The sequence below is a fragment of the Mesoplodon densirostris genome, chromosome 9 (genome assembly GCF_025265405.1).
Source record: "Mesoplodon densirostris isolate mMesDen1 chromosome 9, mMesDen1 primary haplotype, whole genome shotgun sequence".
NCBI classification, from domain to species: domain Eukaryota; kingdom Metazoa; phylum Chordata; class Mammalia; order Artiodactyla; family Ziphiidae; genus Mesoplodon; species Mesoplodon densirostris.
Window position 1 is genome coordinate 63,819,912 of NC_082669.1, and position 22,324 is coordinate 63,842,235.

General features: G+C 38.4%; 2 protein-coding genes across 7 annotated transcripts; one reads left to right on the forward strand and one right to left on the reverse strand.

The window, feature by feature from the left end:
- Positions 1-519: 519 nt before the first annotated feature.
- HNRNPA2B1 (heterogeneous nuclear ribonucleoprotein A2/B1) lies at positions 520-10,693 on the reverse strand. 4 transcript variants are annotated; one of them, XR_009533403.1, is made up of 14 exons: positions 10,478-10,692; positions 7,695-7,730; positions 7,487-7,597; positions 7,173-7,319; positions 6,646-6,856; positions 6,390-6,491; positions 6,235-6,315; positions 5,461-5,523; positions 4,061-4,180; positions 3,694-3,816; positions 2,921-3,003; positions 1,839-2,764; positions 1,408-1,543; positions 520-856 (listed from the first exon to the last, which is right to left on the reverse strand). XR_009533403.1 is itself a non-coding variant. In XM_060108734.1 (12 exons), exons 1-11 carry the CDS (start codon positions 10,481-10,483, stop codon positions 2,942-2,944), a joined length of 1,062 nt encoding a protein of 353 aa, XP_059964717.1. In that variant the 5' UTR covers positions 10,484-10,693; the 3' UTR covers positions 520-856; positions 2,921-2,941. The 4 variants fall into 4 exon arrangements, 1 of the variants encoding a protein (XP_059964717.1); XR_009533404.1 differs by lacking the exon at positions 1,839-2,764 and having other exon boundaries at positions 10,478-10,693; XR_009533405.1 differs by lacking the exon at positions 7,695-7,730 and having other exon boundaries at positions 10,478-10,691.
- Positions 10,694-11,410: 717 nt separating this feature from the next.
- Positions 11,411-22,091, forward strand: CBX3 (chromobox 3). 3 transcript variants are annotated; one of them, XM_060108736.1, is made up of 6 exons: positions 11,411-11,470; positions 12,941-12,992; positions 15,901-16,043; positions 17,471-17,633; positions 20,320-20,414; positions 20,764-22,091. In XM_060108736.1, exons 2-6 carry the CDS (start codon positions 12,969-12,971, stop codon positions 20,888-20,890), a joined length of 552 nt encoding a protein of 183 aa, XP_059964719.1. In that variant the 5' UTR covers positions 11,411-11,470; positions 12,941-12,968; the 3' UTR covers positions 20,891-22,091. The 3 variants fall into 3 exon arrangements, with proteins under 3 accessions (XP_059964719.1, XP_059964718.1, XP_059964720.1); XM_060108735.1 differs by lacking the exon at positions 11,411-11,470 and adding an exon at positions 11,649-11,758; XM_060108737.1 differs by lacking the exon at positions 11,411-11,470 and adding an exon at positions 12,824-12,842.
- The last annotated feature ends 233 nt before the right edge of the window (positions 22,092-22,324 follow it).

Here is a 22,324-nt window from a genome sequence, read left to right on the forward strand (position 1 = left end):
TTGTCCCCTATTTTTCTGGTTTTTCATTTCAGGTGAACATCCAAGTAAGAAACTCACTGCTTGCTATTAAATTTTATCCACCATGTTTAACCCTTTAAGACAACCACCTGATACTAAGTGTATAACGAAACAGAGCTAATTCACATTTGAGAGAAATGACAGATTTTGTCTCAGTGCCTTTTGCACAGCCACTTAAACTTGGTTGGACCACTTTAGCTGGTTAGAATCTGTAATGACTTTAAAAACACCACCAGCAATGTTAAACATACAAGGCAAAGCCAGAAATCTGTAGCATTATTCAAACGCTGAATATACAGTGTATAAAGAATGGCATTTTATTAGGGACAGCCAATAATGTCCACAGTGCTTTTCTCGTTTGTCTATCCATATTGAAAGGAAAATGGCAATATGCATTGCTTTGTGAAACTGCTTTAGAAATCTAGTGGATGGCAATCCTTTAGACAACTTAATGTTCATAGAACAAGATTCACATTTTATGTGTAAACATTACACCAAGTATTTGAATACAAAAGTATTTATTTTAATAAACTTTAAAATAGAATTTTAATCTGTCTACTCACAAAACCTAATTCAAAACACGATACATTTCTCTCTCTAGCTGATCTGATGTTACTCCGTTACAAACAATACTCAATTTGTAATTGTTTTATATTAAGAACCTGTACTAAATGAAGTCTGTTATTTTATCAGAAAACATTTCCCTTTAATCTTAAAGAGTGCTTTTTAAAATGAAGGCACCAACAAGAACTACTTTCAGATGGTACAGAATTTCTTATTTCTTGAAGATTCTGTGGTTGACCACTTCTTCATTAGTTACCTGCAGCAAGACACCTTCCTGCCAAAGGAAAAAAAAAGTATCTGAAGAAGTTTATCATGTTTGTCCAAAGAACCTAAATAATTTCAGTGGTGGTCTTAGGATCAAAGAAGACTCACAGGTGCATACAGTAGACTATGCCCTGATTATCACATTCCTGAAAAGGCGATAAAGCCAGGCAATCAATCTCTGATGACATCTAAGAAATGAAACTTCAGCAGCCAACCTATGTCTCTCCTATAGGTTAGGGATTGGGAAAGAATTACCACATTTAAACCTAAGTATTTAGAATTGGATACTTACAAGATTTATAATGTAGACACTTTTATTCATAAATATAAATTATCTGAAAGTAGATTTAACCATCTTGCCCTACCTTCTCCTTAGCCTGATCCTGATAAGCATGTAAAGCTAGAACCGTATCAAAATAACAGAACAACACGTCTTTATTTTTAATAAAAAAAAAAACCCTAGTTCACTCAAAACACTTGATCCAAGAAATGTGAATACACAAGGGTGTAACGATGGGAAATTTCATGATTCATTCAACTTGCAGCCTAACTTTTACCTACCATTTCACTACCAACACCACTGAAGGAACCAAGAAAAGCTTTATTAATGATCACTTGGCTTGCCTCAGCTGTTGAAATGAAGCACTTTACAGTCTTTGTGGCAGCAGAATATACTTGTCCATGGTTCATATCAATGCTAAAATTCCAGCAGGGAAAAAAATGATATGTTAAGCACCTGAATCTTCATAGAGGGGGAGGGGGATGGGAAAGAAGGAAAAAAAGGGGGGAAAAAAACAACCAAAATAATTTAAGTAAATGACAGATTGGAAAACAGGGTTTATAAAATTATTCTCTTGAGTTTATAAATTGTTAAACTCAATTTATAGCTATGTTAAACTACATGAGAACCACTATACTGAAAGACCATTAAAGAGTATTAGTTTATCTTTTGGGGAGGAAAATTAAGAAAGGAAAAGTAAATGAGATCTTACCTAAAGAAGTTTAACTGAAGCTTAGAACTATTTTGCTCTACACCCTCAGCTTTCGTTGGCATCCTTATAAACTACTGTAGTTAAAGCTTTGTAGAAACAGCACAGTTTCTTAAGACTGGCTGAACTTAGTAGCCGTCAAGAGTTCTCTTGTACTAGACCTGTATCCCTGAAGAGTACCTCGCTGGGGTTATTTCCTTTCCTTGCATTGAAGAAGCAGCATCTAAAAGATCTAAAAAGGTGTTTCTCCTTGCAGAGATATCCCTTAAGTTATCTAGATAATTTAATCCTGATGAATTGCAGACAACACACTTATATCTGACCAGCATTTATCTTACACAAATATAACAACAGCTTTGCAACGGACCTTAATTATACTACCCACTCCTTAACTTATTTAAAATAAAAAGTCTATAATTACACAATTTCCTTTAGAATTATTTTATTAAATCATAAATGTACAACAGCTTCTTAACTCTACACACGCACTTAAATTTTTTTTAAAGGAAAAACGTTAAGTCTTATTACACCATGATCCTGGCTAATAGCTTTTCAAAACTTTGAGAAAAATCTTAAAAAAGGTTTCACATGTCACCTGAAACTTACAAATTTAACATTATCAAAGAAGGAATGCTTCTACACTCTTACAAAGACCACTAGAAAGAAACAACAATTAAAAAGCTAAGAAACTGTCTCAAAGGCATTTTTTTTTTTTTTTTTACAATCCTTCCTCCACAGTAAGGTAATGTTATTAAATAATCCAATCCATTCACAAAATGGCTCTCTGCATCTGCTCTGGTGTCTTCTGCCATATCACTGCATATTTATGCATGACTGAGATAAGAGTTTCCTTAACATTGTTATTTCGATAACCTGAAGCTGTTCTGTTACCTCTGGGCTCTCATCCTCTCCTATTTATACAGTGAAGCCTGTTTCAACAGAAGTAAAGAGTAAAAAAAAAATAGGTTATGAAATTATCCATCTAACCAGATTTTAAGGAAAGATAACATGATCCTAAAAAGCTTTAACTCCTGGCAGCTAGGTCTCCCAAGACATTAATAACGTGAAACTTAAAAGCTACTTACCCATGGTAAATAGGAAGAAGCTCAATATCGGCTTCTCCCTCCATAACCCCCACTTCCTCCACTGCCTCCTGGACCATAGTTTCCTAGAATTATTGGAACAAGAGAAAGCAAACTTATTTTGATTTCCCAAGTTCTACAGCTGATTTTATTTTACAGCCATACACTACTTAAAACATGCAGATCAGAGACCATTACTTGTTTCTCCTTAGCCTCGTTAACTCAGAAGATTAAATTATCCAGATTCACAGATTTTTCATTTTTTTCCTTTAAACTGGAAAACATTTTACTACTGCTACTCCTTTAGAGAGCTCTCTTCCATGATCATTTAAAAGATGTTTTAAGGAAGTATACCCAGCATAAGAAACACAAAAAAATCTATACTTCTGTCCCACTAACGACTCTCAACAATGATCTGAACGAAAAGTTGAGATTTACTAAATTAGCTTTCTGAGAGTCATACAAAATTTATACCACTTGCAATATGCTCAGCAATTTTATCTGGCTTTTTCTTAATCAGCCAAAGCCACTGAAAACATCTAATCCACTTCACTAATAACCCCAAAATATTTTATACCACTGAACATCCCACCCCCACCACAACAATCCCCCCCAGTGATGTTACATTTTTATTTTCCCAAAATTTTACTCTTAATAACACTGTGTATTTGATGGGAAGTGTTACCAAAGCATAAATAAACTTGAAAGTTATCTTTCTTCGAAGTCATGCAACACTTAATATTTTCATCACAAATTTGAAAAATCGAATAAATTACCTCCACCATATGGTCCTCCCATGTTTCTGCTACCACCAAAGTTTCCACTCTTCATTGGACCGTAGTTAGAAGGTTGCTGGTTATAATTTCCAAAATCATTATAATTTCCACTTCCATAATTTCCTGTAAACAATTTGGAAATTTCTGTACAATAAACCCCATAACACAACCAAATATTAAACCAGTGATACATGCTAAGTACTTAAAATTCCCCACAAATCAGAGTAAATGCAAAACACCTATCTACAATTCTACATTTTTTTAAAAAAAGACAACCATCAACAACAATGAAATGAAAAATCTCACGTGTTGAGAATCATTAATTCCAATCCAAATTCCCACATAAAGATGCAGGTGAATTTATTACCTCCTCCATAGTTGTCATAACCACCTCCGTAGCCCCCACCCTGGTTGCCATATCCAGGTCCTCCACCACCATATCCTCCTCTTCCTCCTCCATAACCAGGGCTACCTCCAAAATTGCCACCTATTATAAAATAAGCCTTTAAGTAATTACTTAATATTTTCAATGCCATTTGAACACCCACTTCCAGCTTTCCAAAACACGTATTTTTTAAGTAAGATATTCGTTCTACAAAATCTCTAAAATCCTCAAGGGCACATTCTGATATCCAACCTTGGTAAACGGTTGGGGGTGGGGAATGCCTACCCACTAACAACTGGATAAAACCTTTGAAACAAATACCTGTAATGCCACAAGTCTCCCCTAAAACTAAACACACATCATGGATTCTCTGCAAGGTATCCTGAAATCCTTTTTATGTTTTGTGTAAGGTTGTAGGTGGGGTGGGGCAGACAAAATGTGTAGACTAATAGAACAAAGTAGAAGTACCACATCTTCCTGCTGGTCCAAAAGATTAAGTTCCCAACTCATGTTTCCTTGCGAATTACCATGTCTCTTAAATAAAATGCCCACCACCCTTCTCCTGGGGGGGGAGGACCAGAAATTAGCAAACTTGCATGTAATTAAACTTAAATTGGTATTCTCAGATTACTTGCACAGTAAGTACAAAAACTCATCTTTCTCAAACCAAATCAATATTTGGATTTCAAAGCAATATTGGAAATAGTGAGACTTATGTGACTCCTAAGTCATGCCTGAAGAGGGCAAAACCAGAAATAAGGCCTATTATTTAGATCAGTTTTAAATGTCTTGTTCCTTTCTATTAAGACATTTGTCAGCAAGTATCACTCTTTTCTGTACCTCAACAAAACATATCACTTGATATTTAACAGTGGCTCACCACCTTAGCTAGACACAGGAGCACACTTGTGTATGTTTTGGAAAAGTTCCTTCGGGGACTTTTGGAACATTATCTTCCTGGACTCATCTTGGTAAGAGCTAAGATAACACAGGGCTCTTATATACATTCCCCTTACATGTTGATCTTGCTCATAACCACTTTTCTATACTTTTTTCAGGAAAACAGTATACAAAGCATCACATCTATCTTTAATCCTCTTGCTTGAAAAACAACAGGACAGCTTTAAATGGCATTTTTAAATTCTCATTTAAAATCTACCCAACTGATTTTGCAAGAGTACACAAACACCTACAACCATATTTTTCCTTTTATAATTTACAACAGGTAAGATGCACATCAGAATAAAAATCCAAATAACTGAACCATTATCACCTAATCCCTTTACAAAAGGTAAAACATTAAGAAAAATTTCATGTATACACTCAAAAATGGACAACACACAGTGGGATTAAATCTTAAAAGACGCGTAGAAGAAACTGACCTCCAGGTCCTCCTCCATACCCATTATAGCCATCCCCAAATCCACGACCACTTCCATATCCATCTGTTAAGGGCAGGAAAAAAAAATGATTATTTTCCTGTGGTTCATGCCACTCAATTCCTTACCCTCCCTTCCTCCACATTATCTATTAGTATCTATGAATAAGAGTTATTAGGAACTCATTCCCCTTATGCTGTACACTGGTGTTACTGTGTATTTTATGCTGTATTTTAGTGTTAAAAATACACTAAAGTATGTGATTCAATTTCATCATCAGGATAACTGCCTGATTTGGGGCTTGGACTTGGCAAACCTCCACTTAAGATATTAATTTATAAAAAGGAATGACAATGGACAAAGGCAGTTTTTCTGCTGGCACCACACTACATTAATTCAGATTAACCTACATATAAAGCCCAAAGCAAAAAAACAAAGACACAGACCTCTTCAAACTTACACATATAAGCCTCTACAATATTTCCACCAACTATTCAGGAATACCTCATAAATTTAAGATGGCTGCACTATCTTAACTTTTCCAGAAACTGAAAACCATAAAGGATCTAGTCAATTATTTGTCCTTGACTATAACTACAGGACTTTTAAAATGTTACCTCTTGCCTAGCCAAATCAGAATATCCCATCAGGACAGAACCTACATTAGATCTTAAGAATAACTTTTTAAAAATTACACTGGATTTCCTAGATTCTAATTAAAACTCACTCAGAGTTTTCAAGCACATTCACCCTTCTAAACTTAGAAGGCAGACTTACCAGATCCTCCTCTGAAGTTACTTCCTGGTCCTGGTCCAAAATTTCCACCACCACCACGAGAATCTCCAAAACCAAAGTTGCCTACAATAAATACCCTGGTTAGTAACAAACACTTATACAAATAAATCTTAAGAAAAAAATGGAATTGAAGTTACCTCCTCTTCCACTTCTAGAACTTTGGACTTCCTGCATTTCTTGTCTAGATAAAGCCTTCCTTACTTCTGCATTATGACCATTGATAGTATGGTATTTCTGCACTGTAATGAAAAGTTCAGAATCCATTAAGTCAGCATCCTATAATATTAACTAAGTTACAAGTTAAACTTTACTTTTTAACAAAGTTTTAGGTGTTAACATACTCAAAACTTAAAATGTGAAAGAGCCACACCCCTAGCACTTATGGACACTTACACACAATCTTATCCACAGGATCATGGTCATCGAAAGTAACAAACCCAAAGCCTCTTTTCTTTCCAGACTGCCTATCGGTAATTATCTCAATGGTATCAATTTTTCCATATTCCTCAAAGTAATCTCTAAGATGATGTTCCTCAGTATCTTCTTTAATTCCACCTACAAACAGCTTCTTCACAGTTACATGAGCCCCTGGCTTTCCAGATTCCTGAAACAGAAAAAATCATCCTGACTGAAGAAACCACAAACATGAATGAAGGCACACTACCTGAGTAACATACATGGCTCCTATCCTATGACCAAATACTAAGGCACCTTATGAATAAGAACCTAGTCTTTGAAACAACTTAGCCTAAGAAATTGTAAGTACAGAAACCCAACGAAGCTCTGTTAAAGAAACAAAACCACTTTGAGCTAAATACAGATAACTTTGTTCTTTCAAAAGTCACTTTCTAATCTTGAGCAAGAGCGAAATGGAATTTTCCTCAAAACTGTTTGAACAAACAAGTTATGTATTTGCTCACCTCTCTTGCAACAGCACGTTTTGGCTCAACCACTCTCCCATCAATTGAATGAGGTCTTGCAGCCATGGCAGCATCAACCTCAGCCATGGATGAAAAAGTTACAAAACCAAATCCTCTTGATCTTTTGCTTGCAGGATCCCTCATTACCTTTAAATCCAAAGGAGTGATGTTACTATTTAATCTCATCACTTACAGCATTTTAAAATAATGAACATGAATTTTTAAGTGATTTTCTCCATGATTCACTCATTTTAAACAGAGAAACCCAACACTTGAAGGACTACTATCCCTAAGCACTTCCACACTTAACGTACCACACAATCTGTAAGTTTTCCCCATTGCTCGTAGTAGTTCCTCAAACTTTCTTCTGTAGTTTCAAAGCTCAAGCCACCAATAAAGAGTTTACGGAATTGTTCCTTTTCTCTCTGGAAAGGAAAACATCATTTCAATTTTTATTTACATTTTCTCTTTGTATTCAGGAAATTAAATTCTTAAATATGAGGTGACCTGCTGGCAGAGTACCTTTTTCCTCTCCAAAGGAACAGTTTCTAAAGTTTTCTGGGGGGGAAAAAAAAAACTTACATCAAATTTAAACCATATGTTAAACTGCATTAGTTGTGTTACACCAAAAAAATTGCCTCAGCTGAACTACACACGTTTCAAAATCATTAACGCTTGATCTAAATTTACTTCACATTAAATTATTTTAAACAAATCTAGCATAACTTAGTTAAAAAACTTTCTGAAGAAAAAGGAGCAAATCTACTCCCTGGTGACTGAAAAGCTAAGATTCTTATCAAAATCTGAATCCAATCCTATAACCCAGAACAGAGAACTTTAAAATATTCCGTTTAAATATAAAATTTTAAAATATAAAAATTGTTGCCTTTTTATAACCAAGAGTTGCCATTTATTTCAGGATTCAGTTATTTGAAAAGTGAGTTTCCCTTCATTTCTCCCTCTGGTGGTGATTCTAATGTAACGCAATTTTCAAAAACCTAGTATTCTCTCCCCATATACCAACTCTCCATTACAGAAAACATTAAGTGTTCAATATATGTACCAAAATATCCTTAAAATTTACCTCTCTTCTGATCAAGACAGAATAACTTTCATAATTAACGGTATAAAACTTTAAAAAGTTTTAACATAGCTAGTTTTTGACATGTAGACAACACAGAAACAATCTGAACCGTTACTGAGCATAAAAGCAGAAACATAGTAAGACACTGTGATCATCTCACTTTTCAAAACCATAAAAATATTTAAATGACCACTGTGACTATCCCGTAGCTACAAAGTACTACAATTTACACTTCACCATGTTGAACTTAGTGGTCTTCTGGCAAATTACACAGCATAAACAACTTTCACATGTGAAAAGAAAAAGAGCCTGGGCTGAAACCTCAATCCTTACAAACAAATAAGTTGCATTAACAGCTCTGTATTTTGGGCTATGAGTTAAGGCAGGATGGGTCATTGTTTTCAGTTGACTAGGTTAAAAAACTAAGAATATTCAGAAACGAAAGTTAGTCACAATGTCCGTGACCAACTTATCAAACAGCATTACAACTCTCAACCCATAGTTCTATGAAGTTCCTCTCTCCATGCATGACATTCTCCCAACAACTCAGAAAATACAGCGATAAGCAATTCAGTTTTTCCCCTATATAGTTAACTTTTCAGGATTCTGAAAATTTTGAAAACAAATTATCAAACTAGCTCCTGAGACAATTAAAAAACAATTATAGAGGTTACTTAGCATACTGATATTTGGACTCTTAAGCAAATTTTATTTACTCCAAATATTGTCAGTTAATAGGCCTTTTAAAACCGAAATAAATTAAATAGATTAAAAAATGCATCTACAACAACTTTTACAAATCACTAACAAAGGCAAAAACTCATTACTTACCTCATTTTCCAAACTTACCCGCTGTCCACTATCGATTACAAACAAAGTTATTTTATAAGCGTGCTTAGGGTCAAGGAAAATACCCAGGTAGACCCCCTTCGCTTGAGACCTTATGCTTATCAATGTAATCATCAACCATGATTGCAAACATAAACGAGAAAAGCAAGTGACAAAGTTCAAACACACAGCGGACCAGCCTAAAAGTTTTGTATATAGCAATACACGCATTGAAGGACTGAGCCATGTTTTAACCAGTGTACAACTATAAAGTCATTTTTATTTCATTTTCATCATGATTTCTAGCTTATCACTAATAAATACCTGTGGTCTTGCCCAGTAAAGATTAAATTTCCCAGTAAAAATAATATTTAAAATACAAATACTACGTTTCAAAGAGAATCCTTCAGGAAAATAAAGGATTCTGAACCGGAATGCCGCCCCCCCACAGACCTCCTTCCCCCACGGCCTCCCACATAGTTGGTAGTAAGCCGATGGCTCTAAATCTTCTAAACTTTCCTACGATTCAACTTCATTTTTAAAATTACCGCAGACCCAGATAAAACCGTTACTCAAATAAACAAAGGCTGGAAAACAAAATGTGGTCTTCATACTACCGCTCGCCTCAAACCGAGCCCGACACCCTATACGGTTTTACCTCCTCCTAAGCCGTGCGAACCCGCCCTGGAGAACGCCGCCCCCTCCCCCCGCCCTTCGGTGCGGCTCCTGAACGCAATGGCGCCATTTCATCGAGGGGAAGGGAGCGAGCCTCTAATGAGGTGCGCAAGACTTTAAAGACCCGAGTTCACAACACACTCGGAGTCCACCTCGAAACGGCATGAAAACAGTCCGAAAAAAAAAAAGTTAACCACTTCTATTCTTTGTTAAAAGAGTAAAACTAGTTGAACTTAGAGAGTTAAAAGGAAAACACTGCGAGGAAGGAGAGAAATGAAAATGGCGGCCGCCAAATCCGGTTCCCGGGAGGGGGGAGGGGAAGCTCCGCAGTCCCGCTCGCGAGGACCCGAAGCCCGCCGAAACGCTCAAGCGCGGAGACGCCGGGGCCCCCAAACCAGCGTGCTGTAAAAAGGGAGTAGGAATTCCTGCCTCCGCGCCCCATTTTCACTAAAGTGGGGCTGCGTCCGCCATGTGGAAGCTTCCCATCCCCCACCCCCAGCAAAGGGAAATGGCGCCGGGAGACTGAGGGTGGGGAAAGCGCTGTACCATCAGGCCTACACTAAACGACCCCTCTTCAAAAATATCCTGAGACCAGCCGCTTCTGAAGTGGCCCAATTTCGCTGCCGCTCTCCCACGGAGGCGGATGGCCGACTTCCAATGAGGAGCCAACGGCCTCGCCATGCCCTTTCCAACAACTCATTGATTTCAAACCCGTTACCTCCATCGCGGACTCAGTCGCTTCAGCCCGATTTCCCGCAGCCGAGCGAGATGAGAGAGATCTCCGCGGACGAACACGAACCGGACTCGTCCTGGCGCTGTAGTGAGAACTGCCGCTGGTCGAGAAACAACACCGCTAGGAGCACCTCCACTCTGGACCCGGCGCTGCTGCTACTGCCGCTAGAGCCGCTGCCGCCGCTTTTCTAGAACCTTCCCCCCGACTAACGCGTCCGCCCCTACGTCAGGCCGTTGCGTAAACGCCCTAACCGCCGCCAATGGCGGGAACGCTCTACGACCTCCTTGCGCCAAGTACGTGCCCCTCCCCCTTGCGGCCAGTAGTGGTGCTTGACGTCAGTTGCGTAAAAGGGCTCTGTGAATGTGGAAGGCACGAGTTCTGCGTATTTGACTCTCGGAACTGGGTCCAGCCCCCGCCTTAGCGCAGGGCAGGTGAGAAACGGTCGCGCATTTTAAAATTAACGCTGTTGGGAGGAGCTTAATCTTCAGCCCAGAGGTCCAGCCCCCTCAACCCCGGAGGTGGTCCTTATAGCAACGCTTTGATAATCTCCCCCCACCCCCGTCTTAAAAAAACCTAGTAGCTTTCTCTACTGCCTTTTCCTTCCCCCACCCTTCCTTCTCTGCGCGGAGCACCAACTCGGCCCCTTCCGGAAACACCCGAAGCGACTTCTAGTCAAAAAATTACACTTCACGCTCCACCAACCTAACCCTGGCCAACGGTTTTGGGGTCGACCTCGCGGGTAGTCGAAAGGGGCGCTCGTTTTTATTTCCCGATTCCCCCCCCCACACCTACCCCCAGCGTTCGGAGGCACCCAACCCCAGGGGCAAGGAAGTGGGCGGAGTCCTGTTTTGGCGCCAGCCACTACTGCTGCAAAGCAGGAAAAACCTCCGCCGAGGAGACTTCGGTCACGGCCCTCACCCACCCCTTCCCTCTCCCTCCCCTCCCCTCCGAGGACCACCAGGCGCCACGCCACGAACGGTAAGCGCCACCGTCACCGCCCGCTCTCCAGCTCCCTCTCCCTCTCCCTCCCGGGCTCGGGCTCCCGGCGGGCACTGCGCGGCGCACGATCCCTCCCCGCCGCGGGGCGCGCGCCCACCCCGCCCCTCGCGGCCGCCGGGCGTGGGCGGTGCCACCTTCCCCTCCCCCCAGCGGCGGCCCCGCGCGCAGCTCCCCAGCCCCCTCCCCTTCGGATGTGGCTGGAGCTTGAGGCGCGCAGGGCCGGAGACGGTGCAGACCCGGGACCCGGAGCAGCTCGGAGGCGGTGAAGTCGGTGTCTTTCTTTTTCTCTAGCTTTCACTTGGTGGTGTTGCTTAAGATACCACATGCGCCCCAGAGGCCCCCAGTTCCCCGCTTCCCATCCCTTCCCCGCCCAACCCTGAATCAGGAGCTGGTGGGAAGGAAAGGAGAGGCGAACAGAGACCCCGCGGCGGGCCTGGCGCTGGGCCGGCGTCTGTAGTTGGTTTAGGGGACGAGACTCTTCTCCCCAAGGTTGAAAGCTGTGGCGACAACTGCCTTATTTCTAGACAAAGCGCATTTCTTTCTCCCCTCCCCCATCCCGGATCAAGAAGAGGGGCTCTCCTTCCCCTCCCGGCCTCGGTCGGCGACTTGGGCCTCCAGGGAGGGCGGTGCATTCTCCCGTATCCGCGCGGCCCGATGTCCGGAGGCTGCGGCGGGCGCTTCGTTACGTGGCCGCCGCCTGGTCGCGGGAGGCGCGGGCCCCGTGGCGCAGTGCCCTTGAGCCCCCACGCCGCGGCCTTTGTTTCTCCCCGCGGATGCGCTGACCACGAGGCCCGCGCTCCCGTGGGGGGGAGGGGGCGGGGCGGGGGCCGGGCGCTAAGGCCTTGTTAAGCCGGGTGGGGCAGGGGCTTAAGGGGAGCGGATGAAAGTGCAGAAAAGAAGTGATTTGGTTTCAAAAGTGGCACAAAATGGGACTGGAACATCTCGGTGTGTTTTTCCTTTAATTTTTTAACTAGTGATTGGAAAGGGAGGGTTGCTAAGAAGAAACCAGGTTGGGATTACATTACATAGGCGACTGTTTGGACTGTTAAGTGTAGAGGAGAAATTCACAGTAATTGGTTATTGTGATCGTTTGGGCAGTCATTTGATTTTGAACCAAACTATTTGGCCATTTTAAAAAAAATTCTGACTATGGTTATAAGTGGGATTTGGATAGGGGAAAAAAAAAATTGTCTATTTTTTACCCTGTAAAGCTTTCTCGGGTACTAACGTGCCCGGTAAGGTTATCTAGGTACACTTGGTTACAACACTGATATACTCTTAGGCATGTATCACTACTTCGTGCAGAATCTCAAAACTGCTTCTCTGTGGATTTGTATACATGTTTGATAACGTGAGTTACCTAGGTGGGGGTTGGAATCCAAACAAAACTTATGTTTAGCTACTTTTTTGTGTCTTGCAAACTTTTTTAACTGTCACGCATTTTTCTAGTAATAGCTCTTCAAGTCTGCAATAAAAAATGGCGTCCAATAAAACTACATTGGTAAGTTAATGACAACCTAAAATATTTAAGGATCTAACACAAACTTTTTTTCTCCAAAAATTATAACTTTGCATCTCTGTGGTTGAGAAATTTACATCCATATATAGTTTCCAGTCCCTTCTCGCCCCACTGTTATTACGGGGAGAGTTAGGAGCAAAAAGGAAATTACTACATTGAGATATTTATTGACTTGGCTTAATAGTGTCTTGATTCGTTTAGAGAAACCTAATCTTGGGAGAGTAGCACGAAATAAATTTTTACCAAGTATTCTTATCTTGAAATAAAGATACAAAACTTATGTGACCTGGAAGAATGTTACAAGCATACACAGACAAAGCAATAAAGCCCTTGTTGATTGGCATACTATTCTCTAAATCACTCTACTGAATTCTAGGGGAAGCAGGTAGTTTCAGCATTGCCCTGTTTAAAGCACAGTTACCTTGTACACTTAGATGGAGACAAAAGTCATTGAATGTTTCGAATTGGTCACTGTCATATTTCAAACTTGCTTATTCTAAAATACAGAAGGGTCTTAAACTTAAATCATTGCAGTGCGGTTTTTTTAATACACGACATGAAAAAACATCACACATACGTTCAGGAAAGAGGAAACTAGATATTCTGGATCTTTTGAGCAATTAAGTTTTTTCTCTCCAGCAGTTTCTTAAACCCACAGTTTGCATTCTTAGGCTTCATTAAAACTTCTATAAACCTGTAGACATGTATGTATTCAGCCATGTCAAGTTTGGAGTTTTAACATAGCCATTGGAATATTTACATAAAAATCACGAAATTCAAAGTTATGGTTCCCACAGTATTTAATTCTAACACATTGCGTTAATAATTGCAAGTATATAAAGGTGAGTGTAAACATCTAAATAAAGCAAAACGGTTTTGGTTTGTGTGTTCTCCCCTTGGGTTTCGCAATATAAAGGGCATGTTGGTGATTTTTAATTTGTTTCATCATTAGATTGCACTTTTAAGTCAAACATCCTGAGAAACATTTAAATATAAAGCCTGTCTGGTGGCATAATTTATTCCCATCAAAGCCATCAATAGAAAAAGCACAAAGCATAATCTGTGCTTCCTCAGGATTGAACTGTCCTTCAAATTTCATAATCAGTAAACCAAAATGTAGATAATTAAATTGGCTTTACAATCACCAGTATCAAAAGTATTGGATGGGAAATGAAATAGCTGTCCCTGAGACTGAGGATGAATATAGATAGAGAAAGCAAATAGATGCTTCTATTAAAATTAAATTGCTTTGCATACAGTTTGATAGTCTTCAGAATCTACCTAACTTTGCATTTTAAAATAATTTTGTTAGTGTTGTGAGATAATGGGTGCTGTAATTTAAATGGGAAAGTGGGTGGATTTTCTTTTATAAAGAAAAGGATGAGCATTTGAAACTAGTTTATGGGTGCCATAGTAGTAAATACTTCATTTCTTGGACCAAATTTTTTTTATCTTTCATTTTCTGTGTTTATTTTTGTTTTCCTGTTTACTCTGTTAGCCTCTTAGTTTCATGGACATACTTTTTTTGTTTTTCGTTTAGGATCAGTGTCTGATAAGCTTTGGTCTTTACCAGTTTTTCTTCACTCTTTCCACTAACACCATCATTACCTTCCTTGTACTGTACGGAGTCAGAAGGCTATTTAACTGGGTGCAATACCCAAGTATCTTGACTAATGAAAGTTATAAGATATGACATGGGGAATGGTATCCAACAAAATCAGGTGTTTGCTGCATTATTTAAGTTTCAGAGGATTCTTATTTCTTACATGTGTGTGTACACCTCTAAATGATTACGAATTTTTAAATGTCTTTCGCAGTCTTGAGCCATTGCTGTTAATTTTTCTGCTTACATGCTTTAGGAGGGATGACTTTAGTGACTGAGCAATTAATTTTTTTTAATAGCACCTGTTTTAAGGTGAAATGATTCCAAGATGAACATAACATGTGGGATTTCCCCCCTTAGTCTCTTAATAACCATTTCCGGGTTTTTTTGAAAGTTTATCCATTTTCAATAACAAATCTGTTTTGAGTTATTGGTCTGTTGAGCTTGGTCTCCTGCTTCTCTCAAAGAGTGTTATACCAAAAAAAAAAAAAAATCTAACCTAAAAACTTGTAAGTTAGTTTCATTGGCTACCACTTTAGAGTCTTTCTCTTGAGAAGCCAAGAAAAGGATTTTTTCACATTAGATAATTAAAATGATCCAGCATTTTGGCCTCTTGAAGTGACAGCATTATAGGTTTGTTCCGGGTGGTCAGTGACATTATATAGAGAGATTATGGGGAAATGATCTTGTCCTTTTTAACCTATTTATGGTCTCATTGGTTGACCCTGCAATTGATATCAGGGTTCTGAACCATGTTTTTGTTGTGCAGTTATCTTTTCTCTTAAATTGTTGACGCTTTTAACATCAGTGTTTCAATTGGGAAAGGGGGTCTTAGTGTTTGGGGGCTGTAGTTTTAATGGGTCTATGGTTCACTAATAAGACCTGTCACTACTAGTTATTCTCCTTTGTATCATTCTCTAATAGTTTCTAATAGTTGTTTGTTGCTGTCCTGTGGTTAAAATGAGTGAAAACTCTACTAAATTTGGGCTTGTAGACTACATAGAAATAAGACCAGGAAAAGATAAAACAATGCTTTCAAAGAATGTTTTTGATTGTATTATTTCAGTGAAGGGTGGTGGGTGATAGTTTTGAGCTAAAGCCACAGAATCAAGAATTCCTTTGTTTTATTATCTGTTAACTTTTACTTTTTCAGAAGGTATCTGCTCTGGGATATGGAAGTGGAAATTTAGGTGTCAAATGCAATGGTAATATAAGTAGTCTAGCCTTTAAAGTGTACTAAAAAAATCAAAAAAAGATATTTCTTAAATCTCTCTTGTTTTGTTTTAGCAAAAAATGGGAAAGAAACAGAATGGAAAAAGTAAAAAAGTCGAAGAGGCAGAACCTGAAGAATTTGTGGTAGAAAAAGTACTGGACCGACGTGTAGTGAATGGGAAGGTGGAGTATTTCCTGAAGTGGAAGGGATTTACAGAGTAAGAAATCTCAGTGCTTTTATTATACGTTTAACGGCACTTAAGTAACATTTAAAATTTGTTTTTAGTCTAAGATCTTTTTATCCATTTTCTGTAAGTTTCTTTAAATTTAAAAGCACCTTTAATCCAGGGTATCTTGTTTGAGGTAGGTTTAAAAAGAGCCATGTCTTTTGCCTACAGTGGTAACGGAGCAGATTTGAGTCTAGTTAATTACCTTGGAGAGTCAAATTTATATAATATAGAGTACAGTTTGCTTTTTAATGTAGTTGGATACTGTACTACCAAGAATAGCTAATGTACACGGTTTTCCTACAGAGGACATTAAAAAATAGTGACGCTATGTAAGGTATACTAGTGGGTCTTAAACAGAAGTGCTCATCATAATTCAGGTCCTACACTAGGTTTACTGTATCCTAATCTCTAAGAAGTAGAGTCTGGGCATTAACAGACCAAGTTGTAACCAGAGGTTAAAAGCATCTTTCCTAGCATCTCTAAAATGATTCATTCTGTCCAGTTCTGTAAAGGCTTTCTGGATCAGAGCACACAAAGTTAGCAATCTTGTAACTAGTGGTGTAGGGTGACCTTACTTTCACATTTGGTAATTGATATTCATTTTCTTTCCAGCCCTTCTGAAAAACACATGGAAATGGTCATCTCTGCCGTATATAAGGGATTGGCAGACTTTAAGAGTCACATAGTAGATAATCTAGGCTTTGTGGGCTTCTGTCACAGCTATTCAACTCTGAGAATGTAGTACAGAAGCAGCAATAGGCAATACATTAAACAGATGAACATGGCTGTGTTCTAATAATGCTTTTGTTTATGGGCCCCAAAATTCAATTCCATGTGACTTTTATTGTGACATTTTTTCCCAACCAATTAAAAATGTAAAAAACAGTCTTAGTTTGCCAGCCATACAAAAGGCTGGATTTGACTTGTGAGTTGCCAACTCCTGTTTTATATCACTTCCCAATTTGAGTACCCAGCAGAAATTGAAAATACTGTCTCACATTTGAGAGTGCCTCTGAATTGCTGTGTTTTAAAACACAGTATTGGAGGCCTCAACCCTAGGAACAATCTGATAAAGTAATTTGAGGTGGGAACCAGGAATCCACCTTTTTTAAAGGCTCTTCCAGAGGAATTCAAAAGTGAGTTGTCCGCATAACTTGGAAAAATACTGGTTCCAGTTGTTCTGCTAGAGCCAGGTTCAGTTAACCTTGGAGGTAATAACATTGCCCACGTAGTACGAACTGTGAAAGTAGACACAAAAGGAAGTATAGATTCCCTCAAAAGAATGTGAGGGGAGGGGGGAAATGATTAATATCTGCAGTACAGAGGACTTTTTGTCAGGTATGTATTAAATGGATCTGGATGATGGTGATGAACCATGTTTAATTGAATGAATTTTTTTTTTTAACCGAATACAGTGCAGACAATACTTGGGAACCCGAAGAAAATTTAGATTGTCCAGAGTTAATTGAAGCATTTCTTAATTCTCAAAAAGCTGGTAAAGAAAAAGATGGAACAAAAAGAAAATCTTTATCTGACAGTGAATCTGATGATAGCAAATCAAAGAAGAAAAGAGATGCTGTACGTATAAAACATTGGCCAGCAAACTGGCTTTTTGTAAAAGGATTTGATTTTTTAAATACTTTTTAAAACTCAAGTACTTTAAAAATATCATTAAAAGGCCTTTTAAAAATACTTAATATTTAATATTTGGGACAGAAAGGATAGGAGGCATGGTTTACCCTACGTTGTGTAAATGTCTAGTAAGTGCTTACACCACTTAAAATTGAGCTAGTGTTATTTTGGATAGATTGATGAATTTGACTTCAGATCAGACGATTTCCTCTGATGTAGACCAGCTGTCTTAAGTAAAAACAATACAAAATTGATCATTGAAAATCCCTTACAATACAGTGAAAACAATCTACATAGCACATTTTGATTATAGATCATTAGTGAGTGGTAGTGACCAAAACTTTGGCACATGATCCTTGTATTGCCAAACTACTTTGATTTTGAAGTATATAATCTTGGATAATAATTTTTTTATTAATTTTTATTAGCATAAAATGAGATAATTGGTTCATTCACTGCATGTGTATTTTGAGCCAATCTTTGCTTCATTGATTTCTTTGTGGCTTTGAGCAAATTACATAAATCCTTGCTTTTACCCTCAACTTTAAAACATACTTGTCCTGCCTTTTGGCCTAACACAGCAATTTGGGAAAAGGTCTTGGGTCTGAATTATATCTAGGCTTGGGGACTAAACATACAATACAGATTTATTGATCAGGACTTTGGATTTAAAATTTGATCATTTGGGGCTTCCCTGGTGGCGCAGTGGTTGAGAGTCCGCCTGCCAATGCGGGGGACATGGGTTCGTGCCCTGGGCTGGGAAGATCCCAGATGCCGCAGAGCGGCTGGGCCCGTGAGCCATGGCCTCTGAGCCTGCGTGTCTGGAGGCTGTGCTCCGCAACGGGAGAGGCCACAACAGTGAGAGGCCCGCGAATCGCAAAAAAGGAAATTGATCATTTGAACTAGATGCTAAGTACTTTGCAGTCCATTAACTTGTTTTGTTTTGGGCGGGGGGGCGCTGTGTTGGGTCTTCGTTGCTGCATGCAGGCTTTTCTCTAGTTGCAGCGAGTGGGGACGACTCTTCATTGCAGTGCGTGGGCTTCTCATTGCGGTGGCTTCTCTTGCTGCAAAGCACGGGCTCTAGGCACGTCGGCTTCAGTAGTTGTGGCGCACGGGCTTAGTTGCTCCGAGGCATGTGGGATCTTCCTGGCCCAGGGCTCGAACCCATGTCCCCTGCATCAGCAGGCGGATTCTTAACCACTGCACCACCAGGGAAGTCCCAGTCCATTAACTCTTAATGGCAGTTCTGTCAAGCTTATAGGTATTACCCTCATTTTTTACAGAAGGGAAACAGAGGTGGGCTACAAATTTGGTTCTGAACACTTTAGCAGCCAAGGCAAAAAGGTAACAATCTTAAGAAGCAGTTGTAAGTAAATTGGAAGTCAACCACATGCTCAACAGAAGCACTGTTTAATAACAATAGTCATCCCGTATTGAGCCCTCGTAATGTGCCAAGTAGTGTTCTAAATTACTTAATTTGCTTTTCATATACTTTACAATTTCTATGAAACAGATAGTATTAATTGTATGTATTTTATAGAAAATGAACCTGAATCACAAAGAGGTTAACTTGCCCAAAGCCACACAGCGAGTGAAGGTTAGAGTCATCATTATAACCTAGGCAGTCTGACTCCAGAGCTCGAGATAATGATGTAAAAAGTCTCATGGGGAGAAAGGATTTGTTATGTAAGCACTTCTCTTTTTTGGTCTCAAGTCCCCTTTACACTCTAGAAAATTATTTAGGATCCCAAAAAACTTGTTTATATGGATTATAACTATCACTACTAACTGCATTAGAAATTAAAGTAGAAACTTACACAGTTTTGTATATTCAGTTAAGAATGACGAAGACTATTACATGTTATTCATAACTTTTCATGAAAAATAACTTTAAATGAGAAGAGTGGCATTTTACATTTTTGCAAATCTTGTCAGTGTCTGTCTTAATAAGGCATTAGTCCTGTATTCGATTTGCTGTGCTATGTTGTTTGGTGGAGATATGCAGAGACAATGTAAAGTCACAGATACATGAAAAGAGGAGATCTTGCAGATAAACAGATACTCCAGAAGGTCTCAGGCATCCCCGGGAGTCCCTCAGACCACAGTTTTGGTTTATACGAAGTATTTTATAAGGTTTACTGTAATTCAGATTGATTACAATACTGATTAGTCTCATTTTAAAGTTTTTATTATTTTGCTGTTTATAGTTTCTGTGTGCTTTAAAAAATAACGTGGGTAATTTAGACGATTCCTAGAAGTAATTTGAAATACTGACTTTCAAGAATTTATAATTATTAATTGATTTAGAATTACCAAAAAAAGAGAGATTGGGGTTTTTTCCTGCCTTTTGGTGTCTTTGAATGAAGAAAGTTTTGTCTGTTTTCTAGATTTATGATTCAGAATATTTTAGACATCCAGATTTGTTTTTTCTACTTGTAAGTTTAATGGAAGTTAATATGTGTTTTAGTACTAAATATGGGCTCTTGCTCTGGTCATTTGTTTCACCATCAGAAGGTTTTTATTTAAAAGTTATATATCATGAAAACAAATTGGAAGTTAATAGTTAGTTTGCTCTCTGAAAAAAATGTGTGGGAACATTTATGTAAATAATCATTTAACCTCTTTTAAACAGGCTGATAAACCAAGAGGTTTTGCCAGAGGTCTTGACCCAGAGCGAATAATTGGTGCCACAGACAGCAGTGGAGAATTAATGTTTCTCATGAAATGGTAAGTGCGTGGGTAATTTGTTATATTTTAAAGTAAGACTAGATAATGTTTTTTAAAAACTTGTGAATTTTAAAAAAACATATCTACCTAGGTTTTATAAATAGTTGACCATCATTAGGTAGAGAGTAATTATCTGCTAAAAGGATGATTCTAGTTACTTTGCTAAAGCAACGAGTGGCAAACTGTGGCCTGTTTTGGAAAATTAGGTTTTATTGGAACACAGCCACAAGTAACCACATAACCCTGAAGCAATACCTTTTGATTGAGTTATGATCCTTAAGTGAATGGTTAACAGTTGACAAAAAACAGTTTAGACTTTTTAATTGAATATTTTTTTTCCTCACAACAGGAAAGATTCAGATGAGGCGGACTTGGTGCTGGCAAAAGAGGCAAATATGAAGTGTCCTCAAATTGTAATTGCTTTTTATGAGGAGAGACTAACTTGGCATTCTTGTCCAGAAGATGAAGCTCAATAATTGTTTGCATTGCTTTTTATATATATTTATATATATATATAAAATCTGGGTCTTGGTTTTTTGATTTATTAGTGTGAAGAAATAACTACATTCTAATGAAAATCCAGTTTGATATGTTCGTTTTGAAGTAGTATTGGGGAAGTTGTTGGGTTTTGGGGGGGTTTTTTTGGGGTTTTGTTTTTGTTTTTTTTGCATCTGTAGCACTGGTTACTTTGAATAAATAAAAGCTTTCTGTAGTTGCTTCCTTTAGCAGAAAAGAACATTTGATACCATGGTATATTATTTCCTCTGCATTAGAGAACAGCTTTTCTAAATGTTGGGGAAAATCTCCATAGTCATTACTCAATCAGAATTTAGAATTTGCATTTAACTCATATATGCCTAAGGACCATTCTGGGTTTTCTGTATGTGTATACATAAAATACATATGTAAATGGTTTGGGGGTTTTTTGGTTATTGTTTAAACACATTTACCAAAACAAAAACAGCTTTTCACAACCATGGATGAGCCCATGTTTCTGGGATTCTGTCATTTTGTGCAATAAAAGAAATCACTTCAACTTAAATTGAAAATTTAAGTCTTAACCTTTCAAATAATTTTGTAATTAATGAGACAAATTAAACCATTTAAATTGGATAATTTTTTAAAGCAGCCCTATCAGAATCTGCATCCATATCTACCATCATATAAATGCAGTTTTATATGTAAAAACCCCCCGAAAGGAAAAGTTTATCTCTGTCAACCCAAATGAAAAAAATAAAAGAATTCTGGTGTGTTTTAATTAGCCAAGCAAGACTTAGTTAAATGGACATTTAAAGCTTCCTTTTGGAAAACCATTCTTTTATAAGAAGTTGAAATCTGTGTGCTGTATTTACTGAAAGACTGATACATGGAATGTCTCAGACTTGTTAATGGAAACCTAATCAGGTGGTTAGAGATGTTGGCAGTTTAGGATCTGCAGGAATAAATGAGTGAACAAAGTTTTCTAATCTAAACTTGACCTGCATGTTTTTTCAAACTTTACCCCAGCCCATTCCTTAAATGTAGGCTCAGTCTTCTCAGTATTTTGGGTTACTGGTTCAGCAGAAGCCAGGAAAAACAATAACTTTGTAGTAATCAGAATGTTATTCAACTGTATATTGTTTACTTTATTGTAAATACTGGTGAACAGTGGTCAATAAATAGTTTTATATTCCTTTATGTGATTAGACTTTTTTTTTATCTGATGCCTTTATAGTGGGAGTAGAAACACATTCACTGTATTAACTTCATATTTGTAAATAGCGTGATATCACTAAGGCATTAGAGTACCTGTTTTAGATCCTTTGAGTTTAGGAATTTCAAGTAGAATATTACCACAAAAAGGTTTTCTTGTTAAAATGAGTTTCAGCGGACTTCCCTGGTGGCTCAGTGGTTAAGAATCCGCCTGCCAA

Coding starts and splice junctions, on each gene's coding strand:
- CBX3 (XM_060108736.1), top strand. CDS start 12,969: ATGGCGTCCAATAAAACTACATTG. Junction 12,993..15,900: donor CGTCCAATAAAACTACATTG/GTAAGTTAATGA, acceptor GTTTTGTTTTAG/CAAAAAATGGGAAAGAAACA. Junction 17,634..20,319: donor CAAAGAAGAAAAGAGATGCT/GTACGTATAAAA, acceptor TCTTTTAAACAG/GCTGATAAACCAAGAGGTTT.
- HNRNPA2B1 (XM_060108734.1), bottom strand. Junction 3,817..4,060: donor TTATGACAACTATGGAGGAG/GTAATAAATTCA, acceptor AATTGTTTACAG/GAAATTATGGAAGTGGAAAT. Junction 3,004..3,693: donor GGGAGGACCATATGGTGGAG/GTAATTTATTCG, acceptor CAATAATTCTAG/GAAACTATGGTCCAGGAGGC.